Source organism: Myotis myotis, unplaced genomic scaffold (genome assembly GCF_014108235.1).
Source record: "Myotis myotis isolate mMyoMyo1 unplaced genomic scaffold, mMyoMyo1.p scaffold_m19_p_7, whole genome shotgun sequence".
Taxonomy (NCBI): Eukaryota; Metazoa; Chordata; class Mammalia; order Chiroptera; family Vespertilionidae; genus Myotis; species Myotis myotis.
Genome location: NW_023416379.1, coordinates 18,562,174 through 18,578,191, shown reverse-complemented (window position 1 = coordinate 18,578,191; position 16,018 = coordinate 18,562,174). Strand labels below are relative to the sequence as shown.

Sequence of the window (16,018 nt, the reverse complement as noted above, 5' to 3'; positions counted from 1 at the left end):
ACAGTAACATTTTTCTACCAAATGAAAGTTTCTTTTGCCGATTTACTCAGAGTCCTCCAACTTGGCTGAGAGAGTAGCTTCCACTTCTTGCTTTTCTACCATCTGCTGGCCTCAGTCGTTAACTTCTTTAGCTGACCCCAAGTCAGTGGTTTGGTTGTCCTTGTTGATCTGGCTAGCGGGCCGTGTCACTGGCGACGGGCTTCCTGAAGTGTCAGCACATTGTACGGCTGGATCAAAGGATCCATCAGGGCCGTGTTTGATGGTGGTGTCGGTGTCCAGGGAGGAGTCAGCTGTGCCCTCTGGGTCAGCTGATATGGATGATACTGGGGAGGAGAAGGAGGAGGCAGAGATGGAGGGTAGTAGAGAGAAAAAGAAGAGAAAGCAAAAGAACTACAAAGCATGGAAGTGTTTAGAAAAAAGAGGAAGAAGAAAGGGAAGAAGGCAGCATCCTGACACAGCCCTTTCCTTCAGCTGCCCCTTTCCCTGTGGTCCAAGGTAGAAATGGTAAACAAGTCCTGTTGCAGTGAGAGGGCAGGTGCTGTCAGCCAGTCTCTGTGTTTACCTGGGTCCCGATCTGAGCTGGGCCAAGTCTCTTTCTGTTATCTGGGTCCCAGTCTGAGCTGGGCGTAGGAAGCGAGAAGCAGCCATGGGAGCAGGAGACCTCCCTCAGAAGGGGCGAGTGTTCAAGCCCCTGCATAATTGGGGGGGTGAGGATCTGTGCCCCACCTCTGTTGACCCCCAAGTTCTCTTCTGCTGGCCCCCTCTGCAACTGTGCCTGTCTTAGGTTGTTCCTCCCCAAGGAATCTTACCCGACTTTGACTAACCAGCCATCCTCCGGGACCAAGCAGGGTGCTGTGAGGTTCAGTTCTGTCTCCTTGTTAGCCTATGCCCCCGTGGCCTCCATGCCCAGCACCTGCCTTGGGTTCCCCTCGCCGGCTGGCGGGGCCCCGGCATTGATCATATATCATGGGGAACCCAGGTTTCTTCTCCAGGGAGGGCCCAGCTCATACCATTGGGCGAGAGACAGATCCATGGTACCAGCCAGCATGACCTCAGTAAGGACAGAGAACTCAGGCAACAGCTGTGGGCAAATGGATTGTGAGAAGAGGGTCCCTCTTGACACAAGGGCAAGAGGGGCCAATATAGGACAAAGGAGAGTACCGGGACAGGGCTTTCTCAGCTCAGGATGTCAGGCTCTTGGTACAAGACAACTCCACGTATGGGGCATATACCAGACACTCCCAGTCACGGCAGAAAAGGGAGGTTCCCTTTCTGGAACCGTAGGGGAGGCAGATTCTAGAAAAGGCTGTGTTCAGGAGAGGAGAAAGGCCAAAGAACCAGCAAACAAGTAGTCAGATTAAGAAAAAAAAGAAAAAGGAAAGGAAATGTGGGGCAAAGCTGGGACATAAGGACAGACAAATAGGAGGCACATATGATCCTTCCAATGGACAGGTGGTTCCAGCTCAGGGCTGCACATCTGCTGCAGACGGGCACTGGTCAGGTGTGCTAACTTGGCCTCCCAGGCGTGATGGTCCCCAGGAGGGAGGCAGAGGCTGCTCCTTCTGGAAAGATACAAAACACAACCTCTTCCCCACATCATTACTAGATCTTGTAAAACTCTTGTCTGGTTTGCATCCTTCCACTGGGCTAAGTCGGCAGAGGCTATTGTACAGGAGGCCTGATGCCTTTTGGCTGCTGTACAACTCTCTGCATTGTATTTCCAAAAAGTCTAACATATAACATTATTCTCCCCCCCCCTTTTTTTTTGTTTTAATCAGACCAATGAGTAAAATATTTTGAATTCCTGATTATTTCAGAGAAAACACATTTTATTTTTTCAAAAACAAGTTATACATTAGATATTTAATTAATTTCTCCCAATTCAATTTCCACTTTAAACTTTCAGAGCTTACAAGTCAAATATTAGCAGTTCTTTGATTAACTACACTTTTATATTTTTAAGAATAAATTTTAAAATCTAATAATTAACTTTAAACCATGTTTTTTCTGCCGGGAAAACTGAGAAGCAAACTTGTAGGTATTAAAAAATGACTACTGGAGGAAAGCTGATTTCAAAGGAGCCACCTCTTGGCCCCTTGACCTTTTCTGGGAAAGTTGGGTAGCAAAAGGTGTAGCCATTGAAATGCAAATTAACATTCCTAAAGATGGCTGCTGGCAGGAATTGGATTACCTGCTTGCTAGGGGAAGGGCGTGTCTACCCCTCCCTCCATTAAAAAAGGGTGTAGCTTTAAACTTTTTAATGGCAAGAAAAGAGACCTTAAACTTTCAGAGCTTTAAATCTTAGGTCGCAAATTAAATACTTAGCATTTTTCAAATCAATACTTTTACATTTAAGGATACATTTCAAATAAAATATAAGGCATTTTCAATTAATAGATTAATTTCTATCATCTAGACTTCATACTAGGCATACTCAGATCAACATTTCAGTATTATAAATCTCAATACTTTTAGATGATTTGAACATAAAAGTTTTAAGTTTCCAGCCAATAAGCCTGGCATAGCTGCTAAATTTCAAAATGGTCACAGTTTTCCTGCTGGGGAAGTCAAGAAGCAAACCCATAGCTATTCACATGTAAACTTGACTATCAACTTCCTGGTGGTACTTGCCTCAGGGGCGGGAAATTTCAAAAGAGCTATTTTAAATCGCCTTGGGGAAACCAGCCTGTATTTCTTTCTCAGGTTCATCTCCGCCATTTTTTAAGGCCAAAACAGTCTCGGGTTTTTATTCTGTACACAGCAAAACTATGCGCACTCGTTTTTAAACTGGCCTTTTCCCTTTACCTGTGCACAGAAATCCCGGATGCATTTCTAAATTTTGTAAAACTTTTCAATTACAAGAAGGACTTTAAATTAGAATATTTGGGGAGGGGGCGTCCACACTGGATGGCCACATAAGCTTCTTTCTTCCCTTCCCCCACATCCTGCATTGGGGGAAGTTTCAGCAAATGACTCAGATAGCGTATTTTTCCCAAAGTCATGCTTAATAGAAAAAGACATTTTAAATTTTTTCCTATTTCTCTTTCTAAAGTCATGGCTAGCACCCAAGGTTATCTTAGCTAAAGTTTGGTTGTCATAATATGTTCTCCGGTAATTTTTAAATAAAACATTAAGTGATTTCATTGTAAGAGAGCTTACAGCTCTGCCCTCTCTTGCCACCTTTGAATCTCTCCATACCAGAGGCGGATTCGGCAGCGGGGTTTCATTTCTTATTACAGATTTTAGATTCCAAATACAAATTAAGATATTAATTTGAACAAGAAACCACATTGAGGTGAACATGGCACTCTTTTTTTTTTTTTTTTTTAAGTTCTGATTAACTTTTTGGCAAACTTTTAATATCTAATGTACCTTTTTCAAGAAAACAAGGGTTATGTTCTATAATAACATGCAAAAACTGTAAGAGATTACCTTCTGAAACTTTAACTCCTTAAGCATGCAAATCAATAGTTTATCATAAAGTTTCTTACTTTTTTTAAAAGCCGAATGTACTTTTTTAAAGCCAAATCCTGCCCCGTTAGCCTGGTTAAGAAAACATTCCCAGCCTACTTACAGATCCGGAGAGCTAACTTTGATGTGTTAAAACTAAGTAAAATGCATTTACTCAATCCAAAGCAGGCATTAAAAAGAAAAACCTGAAATGCTCTCTTGTATCCATTTTAAGAGTAGGATTGGCGCTTTCCGCTATTACCTGAGTCCTGATCTATCACCCCAAGGAGAGCTTGCCAATCCTGCACTTTCCCAGGGTGGAAAGGCTGCAGTGGGGTTAAGGATAAGGCTCCTTGGGCCTACCTTCTCCCATGCCTCTACATTTACCTTTCCGGCACCTTTCCTTCCCCAGAAAAGCATGGACACACTTGTATAAAACATTCCGTCTGACTGGGTGTAACCTTAACTCCTTTGCTAGCAAGCATATGTGTTAAAAGATCAATACGGAGTCCTTTTTCTTCTAGGTTCAGTATGGCACAGCTTCTCATTCTACAGATCAATACAGAGTCTTCTTTCTTCTAGTCTCAGTATGGCACATCTTCTCAATCTAAGTTCTGCACTATCCACCCACTTACCCTACTTATCCTCTAGAGGGGGGGTCTGCAGCACCCTATGGTGGTCCTATCCGTCCCGAGTGCGGGGGTTCTCAATGTTGGGGGGGCTTACCTAGGGGAACCCTGTTCGGCCTGTCCGGGCGCCATATGCTGGGGTCCAACCCCAGCAGGTCCAGGGGTTCCCAAAGGTGTGGACGGAGTTGGCCAAGAATGTTTTACATGGAGACAGCGTTCAGAACTCTCTAGCTCTCTTTAGTCTCCGTGGATCTTCCTGTGCCTGGGTGAGGCCACAGAAAAAGATCCCGAGGCAAACTGAGCCTTTATTTTATAGTCAGAGGTAAACAAGGCAGTGGTTTCCATAGTTACACAGTTCTTGTGAGTTTCACTTGTTTTGGCCACTTCCTGCACTTCCTCAGCCCATTAGCTTCCCAGATAAGATCTAGGGAGTGTTATAAGGTGAAGCCTAATTATGCTAAGAGGACTGTGCCCTCTAAGTTGGGAATTGTTTGTGACTTTGCCCACAGGTCAGTCCGAGGCTTTACCCTATATCAGCTCCCCACAATATAGGATACAGGCCTGGTGCACGGGTGGGTTCCTGCTGGTTTGCCCTGAAGGGTGTCCCGGATCAGGGTGGGGTGCTCCTACTGGGGTGCCTGGCCAGCCTGGGTGAGGGGCTGAGGGCTATTTGCAGGCTGGTCAAGCCCCCCGGAGACCCAAGCTCCCAGCCTGTCCTTTTTTTCTTTTTTTAGCAGGTATCTGCAATTTATTTATCTTCTATAATTGAAACTTTGTATCCTTGAGTGGAGCTCAGGGCTGGCCAGGGCAGGTGGGAAGTTTGGCTTCCTCTATCACCTGGGGCAACCCAAGCCTCCTGCTCGCTCTAGCTCTGTGGCCGCCGCCATCTTTGTGATGGAGTGAGGGAGTGATAAGAGTGATGGTTAGTTTGCATATTACTCTTTTATTAGATAGGATGGGGCTATGTGATATTCAGAGGGGCCAGTGTTACATACTGTCAAGGATTTAGTCTGGGGACTAAAGACTTGAATAGAAGCAGGAAACTTAGAATGAGGTGCTCATGAAAGGAAGATGATAATCTGTTTGGAACATACTGCATTTAAGCATCCAGGTGGAATTATACAGGCAACTTGAAATTCAGAACCAGAATATAAGAGAGGGGCTGGAACTGGTCATACAGATCTGGGTATAGGAAGAATGTGATTACTAAAGTAGCTTATGTGCAGAACAAACATAAAGTAACTAGAAGCCCGGTGCCCGAAATTCAGGCACGTGTGGGGTTCCTAGGCCTGGCCGGTGATCAGGGCCGATCAGGCCAGGCTGATTGGTGCTGGGCTGATCAGAGCCTGCTGGCCAAGAGAAGGAATGGAGGGGGTGGGGGCAGGGGAACCGCGGGAGGTTGGCTGCCGGACCCATGAGAAAGCTGGCCCTCGGTCCCCCTGGGAAAGGGGCTGCATCCACTGCCACCCCATCCCCGTTTCCCTGTCCCAACCCGGGGCCCAAAGGCACGGCAGGGTCGGGAGAGGAGGCGATGGTCACCGGGCCAGATGCAGAAGGAACGGACACTGCCTGCCATTGGTTCCCCGCCTCCCCCCCACCCTTCTTCCCTTGCTGCCACATCACCACCCAGGCCTGTTGGCTCGGGGGAGGGACCACAGGAGGTTGGTCACCGGCCCCAAGGAGGGAGCTGACCCTCAGACCCCCTGGGAAAGGGGCTGCATCCACCGCCACTCACCCCCAGTTCCCCATCACAGCCCAGGGCCTGGCCCCAATCAGGCGATCGGGGCCTGCTGGCTCGGGGGTGGGACCATGGGAGGTTGGCTGTCCAGGGGACATTGACTGTGGGAGCGCACTGACCACCAGGGTGCAGCTCCTGCATTGAGCATCTGCCCCCTGGTGGTCAGTGCGCATCATAGCAACTGGTTGTTCTGGTTGCTCAGGCATTTATATATACAGATTCCTTAGTGCTTTTATACTTTTACACGCCTTCTCCTTCATTTACTCTTCTTCTATGAATATGTAGAAATTAGGAACTTTTACACAACACCATAAAATATAGCCTTACTAGTATTTACTTGTGAAAAGAAAGGAAAGCTGTCTTTTAGGTCATTATTCCTATGCATTATCATGTTATGCTTTCCAGTGAAATCCCTTGAAAATATTAGTAGATTTTAATAGAACTATCTTAATCAAATATCTTTCATAAGGTACTTAGTGATATATATGTTACATTTTTATTTATGTAATAATTTAAGGGGATTTCATTTTCCTCAAAGGCCAATATAAAATGCACTAGAGTCCTAGCCTGGTTGGCTCAGTGGATAGAGCGTCGGCCTGTGGACCAAAGGGTCCCAGGTTTGATTCCTATCAAGGGCACGTACCTTGGTTGCAGACTCCTCCCCGGCCCTGCGCCTGGCCAGGTCTTGTGCAGGAGGCAACCAATTGATGTGTTTGTATCACATCAATGTTTCTCTCTGTCTTGCCCTCTCTCTTCCACTCTTTTTAAAAGTCAGTGGGAAAATATCCTCCGGTGAGGATTAACAACAACAACAACAACAAAAAAAACCCCACAAAAAACAAACATTCAAAAAAATGCACTAGAACATTGTCTAACACTTTAAACTGGCTCAAGGCAGTCCATGCTAAACCTAATTGTTGAATACCTTTTTACAGCTAATGAGATGAACTCTTCAGAGTCTGTGTCAAGATGAATCACTTTTCATTTATTTCTGCCTTATGTGTTTATATATATGCAGATCTTGGACATACTCAGGAAAATGAAATACATTTCGCAAAAGAACAAAGTTGAAATAATATTCAGAAAGCTGTAATAGAACACACACACACACTAAAAGAAAATTAAGATTCTAAGCTTGAAATATATTAGCCCTGTTACGTTGGTTGACATGTTTATTAATTTTACTCTGGACATCCTCAGACCTTAAAAGAGTGGACATAAAATATACAGCAGTGCTTGAAAACTTTTTAAGTCGGAAACACTCATAAATAGATTTAATTATGAATTTCTTAGTCACTAACTTTAAAATGATCATATTTTTCTAGTAATTAAAAAAAGGCCTCATTCCTTTATCTTAAACGAGATCATGAATCTTCAGTTTAATATAGGCTCAAATTTTCCTGGAAGAAGTCAAGGAGTTCATTATTCTTATCTCTGTCAATTTCCTAACTTACAAACGAGATGAAGCAATTAATCCTTTCAAGTCTCCCGTATTAATTATAGTCTTAGACAGGTTTCCTTGTGGTTTTGTAATTCTTTTTGTCACATTTTCACTGTGTTTACTATCTCAGCTGGATGCCTGTTGACATGCTGATTCATGTTTCAGTGTGTTAGATAGGTTTTATTCATCTAAAGGAATGAGTATAAAGAGGTCACACCTTGTAATCACAATGGCATTTCTAGTGTGTATAGGCCATATATCTCCTTTTAATTTAATCTCTGAAAAATGTACAGGGATTTCTGTAGCTAAGCTGTACAAATCGATAAAATTTATAATCAAGGCTGTCTAATCTCTAAACCTAATATAAAACTTCACAACTATTGATTACATGTGAAGGATCTGCAAGCTGTTAATCATGCATGAAAACATAGAGTAAAACTGGTGGCTTTGGAAAAGGAAATGGACTAAAAATCATCAACCTGGCAGTCCTATCTCCATTCCCCTGAAGCAAGCATCTTATCAGACACTTGCATTTTCTGAAATCAAATATGTGTCAAAGTATGTCAATAACCATTATCACCTTTGAAGCTTATATGTTATTGCTTTTTTCTATTATTATTTAGAAATTTTTCTTTTTTCTTAACAAATGTGATCAAAGCAAATTATTCTACTCAAGTTTCCAGAAGGAAGGAATGAAAGAAGGACCTAAGTTGAGGTTTTAAAATCATAACCTTTGTAAAGAGCAAAATAAGCCATACAGACTTGGGATGTCATTATAATGTATTTGTGGTATTTTTGTTGGGGGAAGAGGGTAGAAATTCATGTCATAAAATAGCCTCACTGAGCATTTTAGTAACTAAATATACTTTATAATAATTTCCCTAGGTTGAACTGACTGATTCATTTAAGGACAGCTGTGAGATTTTTACAAGGGAGTATGCAGTTGAGAAGAAGTTACTAAACAATGTTATAGGGATTTGGATAATATACAGAGGTTGGCAATTTACAGGTGCATTGTGACATTTTTTACTTTAAAAAACTATTGTGATGATCATAACCTGCATGTCTTTTTTCATATGAACAACTGTGAGCCTATTTTTGACTATCCCTGTAAATGTATATGCATCTTTTTTATCAGACCGATCACCTCAAAAGTAAAGAAATTCAGACTATATTGCAGATTCACTATTATATGTGCCTACAAAGTCATATTAATATAAATGATTAAATTATGTTTTAACTATTTTACAGTGATGGAGTAGGTACTGAAAAACTGCTATTTCAATTATAGCTTTGAATAAAATACTCACATGTCTTATCACTCAGAGTTATCAGTTCAACATTCAACAGTTAGTATCATGGGAGTATACTGAAGAACTGAACCCGCACTCAGAGAGCATATAGGAAATAAGACAAAACCAAAATCATTTATTAAAGCATATATTATTATACTATCACAGTATCAGCATATGTCAAACAAATTCTACTAAACTAGTGGCCGGTGCACAGATTCCTGCACATTGAAAGGAAATTAATTAGAAGAAATATTTTAATATTGTTATTCACCCTTTCTATATAATAGACGTGTCAGAGATTAAAGAAAAATTAGTAAAATGTATATGAAAATAATATACAAATTGATTAATAAATAAACAATAACATGATATAACAACAACAAAGAAATGATATAAAAACAACAAAAACATGATATAAAAACAACATTGATAAAAACAATGACTGATAAATTGATTAAACTTATTCTAATATCTCCCTGTATACCACATTAAGAGTAAAAACATTTTCAGAGTGCTTGACTAATTTCCCTTATGATGAAGTATTTACAACTTTAGCATCACACACTCTTTGAACTCGAGAGAAAGCAACATATAACTGACCATGTCCGAAAACAGGTTCAGGTAGGAATATTCCTAGTCTGTCTAGAGGTTGTCCTTGTGATTTATTAATAGTCATCGTAAATGCTAGCATCACGGGAAACTGTCTTAGAATTAATTTAAATGGGAGACTAGTGTCAGATGGGGACAAATCAATTCTTGGAATCAGAACAACCTCTCCTTCCACAGATCCTGTTAATACTTCTGCTTCGATTATGGTAGGTCGCAATCTTTTGATAATACATCTAGTACCATTACAAAGACCCCATTTACTATTAAGATTTCTCAATAGCATGATGATTGCACCTACTTTCAATTTTAATTTATGACACGGCATTCCCGAAGGAGTAATACTATTAAGAAATCCGCCAAAACCGGTTTGGCTCAGTGGATAGAGCGTCGGTCTGTGGACTGAGGGGTCCCAGGTTCGATTCGGGTCAAGGGCATGTACCTGGGTTGCGGGCACATCCCCAGTGGGAGATGTGCAGGAGGCAGCTGATCGATGTTTCTCTCTCATCGATGTTCCTAACTCTCTATCTCTCTCCCTTCCTCTCTGTAAAAAATCAATAAAATATATTAAAAAAAAAAAAAAAAAGAAATCCGATGGGAAAATTTTCCTTCTCAGCATCATCCACTGAATTAATGGAATCATCACTCAAATGGTATGTTGTGCCGGTTGTTGGTCTAAAGATACATTCTGTTAATGACACCAGCTTCTTTTGGCTTCTGAGGTAGTTGTGCCAATAGTTGGTCTTCAGACATATTCTGTCGATGACGATGCTTTCTATCAGCTTCAGAATGTCAACAAAAACAATCAAATTCATGATTGACAATGACAGATTGAAACACACGCATGTGATTGGCACCAGCGAGAGCTTTATATGTATCACACATGAGTGAGTCAACGTTTATTTTTTAATTGCCAGTGCCCTCATATGTACCAGACGGTCAGCCAGTCGGATGGTCCGATGGGTGTACGGTCAGTCACTTAGCCTTTTATAGATAAGCATGTAGTGGCTCATCACAACCTAATAATAGAGAAATCAAATGTGTAAAATATTGTTCTGTGGAAAGATCAGTTATATAATCTTCACACAAATAGTAAGGTAATTTAGCGATGAAGAGGTTGAGAATAGAGACTATCAAAATGCTAAGCAATAATTAGCCACAAATTCAAGGGTGCCATAAAACAAGCATGTATATATTACATTCTGGAATGGTTGGATAAGACCATCTGATCTTGGCTGGCTCACAGATCTGCTTATAGACTCTATTGGCTGATTTAGAATGGCCTTTGCTGTTACAACTGGAACAACTCACTTGCCCCACATGTATGTCATACTCTACAGTGGATGGTGGCGGTGTAAGAGCAAGTAGGAGTACACAGGACTTTGAGATACATAACACCCTGAGAACTAGCACACCATCACTTTTGCCCCATTCCGTTGACCAAAGTGAGTCACAAGGCAAGGCCAAAATCAGTGAATGAGGAAATAAATCCCACTTCCTTGGTGTGAGGAATTGTAGTCACATGACAAACAGTGTGAATAGAAGGAGAAGTGAAAAATTAGAGCCGTCATTGTAACTACCACACAGAATTGGGTTCTTTAGATGTCTTTCATTAGCTCTTGAGGTTGAAATATTAAAATTATTTGCTTTATCATTCAGAAAATAAACATTTCCAGAATTATACTATGGGTCAGTGACTTCTCTTGGTATATAAATTATTTACCTCATTTTTAGGACAACCAAAGAATTAGGTAACTTATCTTATTTTGGGGGATAAAGAAAACATTGAAAATCCCCTCTCAAGGTTTTTATTGCTATATACAGTCCTCCAAGGTCACTTTTTTATATATGGAAATGCTACTTTCTATACTACATTTTTTAGCATTATGTACAAATCTCTCTACCTTTTTGCATCTGATTAGTGCTGTTTAATATTTTAATAAAAATGTTTACTTAGAGAGGAAAAGTAGATCATTCTTATTTATTTTCATAAATTAAAAAAGTGTCCTTTTTTCTATATTAGGTTTTATACAAATATTAGCAATTATTTATAGAGCATATTTTACTTTTTGTGTTTTCTTTAAATCATAAAACATAAGTGAGATATGCAATATCAAAGATGAGTCAAAGTGGGTTCATTGATGATAATTACATGTTTCTTATATTAATTAAAAAACATTAAAGGTTCCTCAAATTTTTAACCCCTATATTTTGAGAATTAGGTTTTATGATAAGACATTCAATTTAAATTTTGGAAAAAGAATTCTCTTCATCTTGTTTTCATGTCACTTTGATATTATTGTGTTTTAAAAATCAATTCATTTTCTTGGCATTATTGTAGAGAGGATGGTAATGTTAAGTTTATTAGAATTATCTGATGAACTTCAGTAAGACTCTTGAGAGCAGTGAGGATGACATGTTTTGATTGAATTTGATTATGTGCTTAGTATTGTTCTGGTGGTGCTGGATAAATATTACTGTGGCTGCAGGAGAGCTGAGTGAGCCATGCACACCCTGTCATTTTATAGCCCCTACGTCTAAGCATGTCATTTCAACAACACAGCCATAAAGCCCAAAGAGATGACAGTTGGCTTGCGATTATTCCTGGACCTCAGGCTCCCTCATGTTAAGTATTAATCAACTCATCTCACCAACTTATCATTAACTCAATTTGACCCATGGGAGCAGAGATGAAATCTTTTTGGCAAGACTAATAATTTTATGAGATTGAAAAGAGGTACAGTGTAAAATGTTGATTAGTCTCAATTCTCACCATGGAAAAAATGCTAAAAAACACAAAGCATCAGTGGGGAAAAGTAAAAGAATATTTTCCAAAGATCTTAAGATTTTTTTTCATCCCTCAAGGGATGCCAATGCTTTCCTTCTTACTTTTTTAAAAATTTACCTTTGTTCAAAAATATTATCTCAATTATATTTTGTTTCACATCAACAAATATTTTCTCTGGCAGTCAGGAATAGAAGGAAAATAGAATCCACTTCCCTTGTATTTGTTTTGATAAATGGGATGGAAATTGTGCTCTGCAGTCAGCTTCTAGGATTTCTGATGAGAAAGCAGCCCGGAGCACGAAGCTCCTGTCATGCTTCAGTGTTCTTAGTTTGTGTACATCCTTGACAAGATCTTTCTCTTTTTTCTTGGATGAGCTTTGGGACATCTTCTATTTTTCTCTGACTGACAGCAGGAAAATAACTTTTATCATTAAAAACTGATTCTAGGGAAATCTGATCCCTGCCCTCCATTCTCTTGTAGCTGCTAAAGCTTTTGTTTTCACAGTTCTTTCAGACTAACTAGAAATTATCATTACAAAAGGACATGGATATTGACCTGTCATGTCACGTGTTGTTTAGCAAGTACCAAAAACTTGAATGGCTTTTTATCTGCTATCTAGAACCACTTATTAAATCATCTTTTTGTTGAGAGGTAACTCAGAGTCAATAGGTTTTTGTCAGTTCATGTTGCCTTTATTTTTCTTAACCTTCATAGTTATTGAGTCTTTATTTTATCCTCTTGAATTGAGTTAAATATTTAACATAAATTATTACAGGCATGGCCCCATGGCTCCATCTATTTAAAATTTAAGTATAGGTAATTATATGTTCCTTTTTTATTTACCTGCTAATTATATAATACTGATCATAGATTTGATATATAAATTTTTTTGCCATTTTTTAAAATTTCACCTTGATTTCATGTAGCCTTTTTCACCGTAGCAACTAGGAAATAGGTGAAAAATAAAAGAAAAATGGAATGGGAAAAGTTAGTAAGCCTGGCTGATCAACATTTGGCAGGGAAGCTGAAATTGGCTAATACTCACATTTCTCATTGCATATGCTTTTAAAAAAATAGATGTTTTCTAGTATTTATCAGAAATGAATGAATGAATGAGAATTTTGGTGCAGATCTGTCCACAGGGCACTTAACAAGAGGAGTTATGATTCATCATTTAAAAGGTAGAATGGAAAAGAAGGAGATTTTGCTTATATTTCCAGTTTTCTAAAACTGGGCTTTTTTAATTTATATGTATACATAAATAAAATCAATATTTTATTGATTTCGTAGAAGAAGGGAGAGGGAGAAGGAGATAGAAACTTCAATGATGAGCCCAGCTGCCATGGCTCAGTGGTTAAGCGGCAACCTATAAACCAGGTCACGGTTCAATTCAGTGGTCAGGGCACATGCCCAGGTTGTGAGCTCAATCCACAATGTGGAGCATGTAGGAGGCAGCCAATCAATGATTCTCTCTCATCACTGATGTTTCTATCTCTCCCTTCCTTCCTGAAATCAATAAAAATCTATTTTAAAAAACACATCAAAACGTGTGTACAGATGTTGCCTTATCCATTGAGATTTAAGTCAGATGTCTCCTTTATTTGACAGGTGGAGGTTATTTCTCCTTCTTGAATTGCTTAAATTCTCATAGAATATATTGTAAGCAGAAGGATATTGCTTGGAACTCATTATGTTCTACATAAGATAGGCAAACATGATCACTTGGAAAAAGAGAATATTAATGAAGGGGGAAAATATCAAAATCAAAATGAGGAGTGTATGCAAACAAGTACATTAATACTAGTTTTTTTGTTTTTTTTTTTAAAAAAACTAAATAGAGGAGTAAATATTTATTGGTGTTTTCTCTCATTGTTGTACGGGAGAGCTTTATTCGTATACTCCAGGTATTTTTCTGGGGAAAATCTCACTTTCTCATTCTAGATACTTTTAGAACAAAGTATGGTCTAATGTAAACATCGCCACTAAATTGTATTGCTGCCTAGCAGGCAGCAAAATCACAGTTTACCTGGGAATCTTAGCATGAACTTAGCTGTAATTGCCCGGTCAGCTGGTAGGTGGCGCTGCAGATCATTTTCAGTCTAACTGTGCTGGACGGAGTGTCTCTTGTGCCTGGTAAGATAAATGCTATCACAGAGCTAGACATATAAAGACACTCTTAAAGTGATTAAAGAGTCACATCTTTATTCGAGCCTACTTCGGTGCTTAAGGTAAAACATGCAACGAAAATGATAAAATAGGGAGACTTGATACTGTCAGATGACTGACAGATAGCATTTAAAACCTAAGCATTTAGATTCTACCAGTGGTGAATTTGCATGTGTAAATGTATGTATTTTGTAGATTTGAAGTATTTAATTTAATAGCCACCACAGTGTATTTCAAATCATACATTAAATACATTGAACTGGAATTTCAATTTGGACTTGCCATCTGTGTACCATGCTGATAATTTTCACATAACTGAGATTTTAATCTCAATAATCAAAATTTATAAAAACACCAAGTAAGGCTTTTTTTGGTACTTATTTGTCATCTATTTCCCCTACTGATTTTCAGTTAGCTAGAGCAGTGACTATCTATAATGAGTTAAGGGGGGGCCCCAATGGCCTTGACCTTGGCCTTGACTTTAATCTTCTTTTCAAATCCGTGCATTAAAGTGTGCTGTGTATTAGTTTGTTTACTGTGTAAACTTTGCCATGGCCATGATTTTCATAGAGTAATTGTTTTGATTAAGTTAGACGATTAAAGTTAGTCTTGCATGAGGAAAGAATACAGTTGGGAACCAGTGATGGATGGACTCCAGTCTTCGGAGTGTTTAGTTCCGCCAGCATTTTCCAACTGAATGAATATTCACCTCCCAGTTTGGTCTGGGTGACAGTGAATGGATTGTCAGACCTGAGTGTTTCCTAGAAAAAGTTAGAGATCAAGGATAGATGACAATGTGAATATCCACATGTGTTCTTGCAATTTTTCTCAGATACTTTTCTGCTTTGATGAACAACATTGTTACTGAGGTAGTAAATGTTAATTAATATCTGTGTCATTTTTTGTAAGTGGTAGTTTAGTGTTACAATTAGACTAATTAGTATACAGCGTAGCTTGGTGATATGACAAATCATAGAGCAGAACATGTTGACTCTTATCCATTATGATATATTAGCTAATCCACTTGCTCAATAATGACAAAATAAAAGACAGGAATTGGGCAGTAGCAACAGCAGCAACTATAAAGGCATCATGGCTACATTTTCAGGTTTTTATTTTGTACCATGTTCCTGAGTACTATGGATTGTTGACGTTTTACATTTCACTTTTTCCACTGGTAAATATAGCCCTTAACCAAAATCTTCAAGGATAGAATCATGAGTAAATAAAATGAGAATAAAAGTTGAGTTCCAAATTTTCCTGGTTGACACATGTCATGATTAGTGTTTCATTTTTTCAAGAGTATTCTTGTAAAAAGCTGACAGCTGCCTATGTCTCTGATTTATTCTTCAGAACCTATGCGAACCCCAAAGACTTTAAAGATTGCTGAGATCCAGGCCAGGCACATTGCTGTGGACTGGGAATCCTTGGGTTACAACATTACCCGTTGCCACACTTTTAATGTCACTATCTGCTACCATTACTTCCGTGGTCACAACGAGAGCAAGGCAGACTGCTTGGACATGGACCCCAAAGCCCCTCAGCATGTTGTGAACCATCTGCCACCTTATACAAACGTCAGCCTCAAGATGATCCTCACCAACCCAGAAGGCAGGAAGGAGAGTGAAGAGACAATTATTCAAACTGACGAAGATGGTATGCTCATATTTTATTATTTCTTAAAAGGGGGGTTTTATAACAGAAATGATGTAAATGCTTGTAATATTTCCTAGAGTCCCCAGAATTGAATTGGATTCTGAAATCTGCTAAATACTCTTATTAAGGTTAACTTTGGGGAAAGAGTTTACTTTTAAACAAAAGCTTAATATTCTTCAGAGTAGCATCAAATACTAAATGAAATACGCCTCTACTGTTTTCTGTTTTCATCCAAAGAACAGAAGTATG

The 16,018-nt window shown here is 39.3% G+C and overlaps 1 protein-coding gene across 8 annotated transcripts in view; it reads left to right on the top strand.

The window, feature by feature from the left end:
* PTPRK (protein tyrosine phosphatase receptor type K) overlaps positions 1–16,018 on the top strand; it is a 482,252-nt gene that overhangs the window by 365,543 nt on the left and 100,691 nt on the right. For all 8 annotated transcript variants that reach the window (XM_036318388.1, XM_036318389.1, XM_036318391.1 and 5 more), the window contains exon 8: positions 15,467–15,769. In XM_036318388.1, the coding sequence (XP_036174281.1) occupies positions 15,467–15,769 (303 nt within the window). The remainder of the gene's footprint in view (positions 1–15,466; positions 15,770–16,018) is intronic.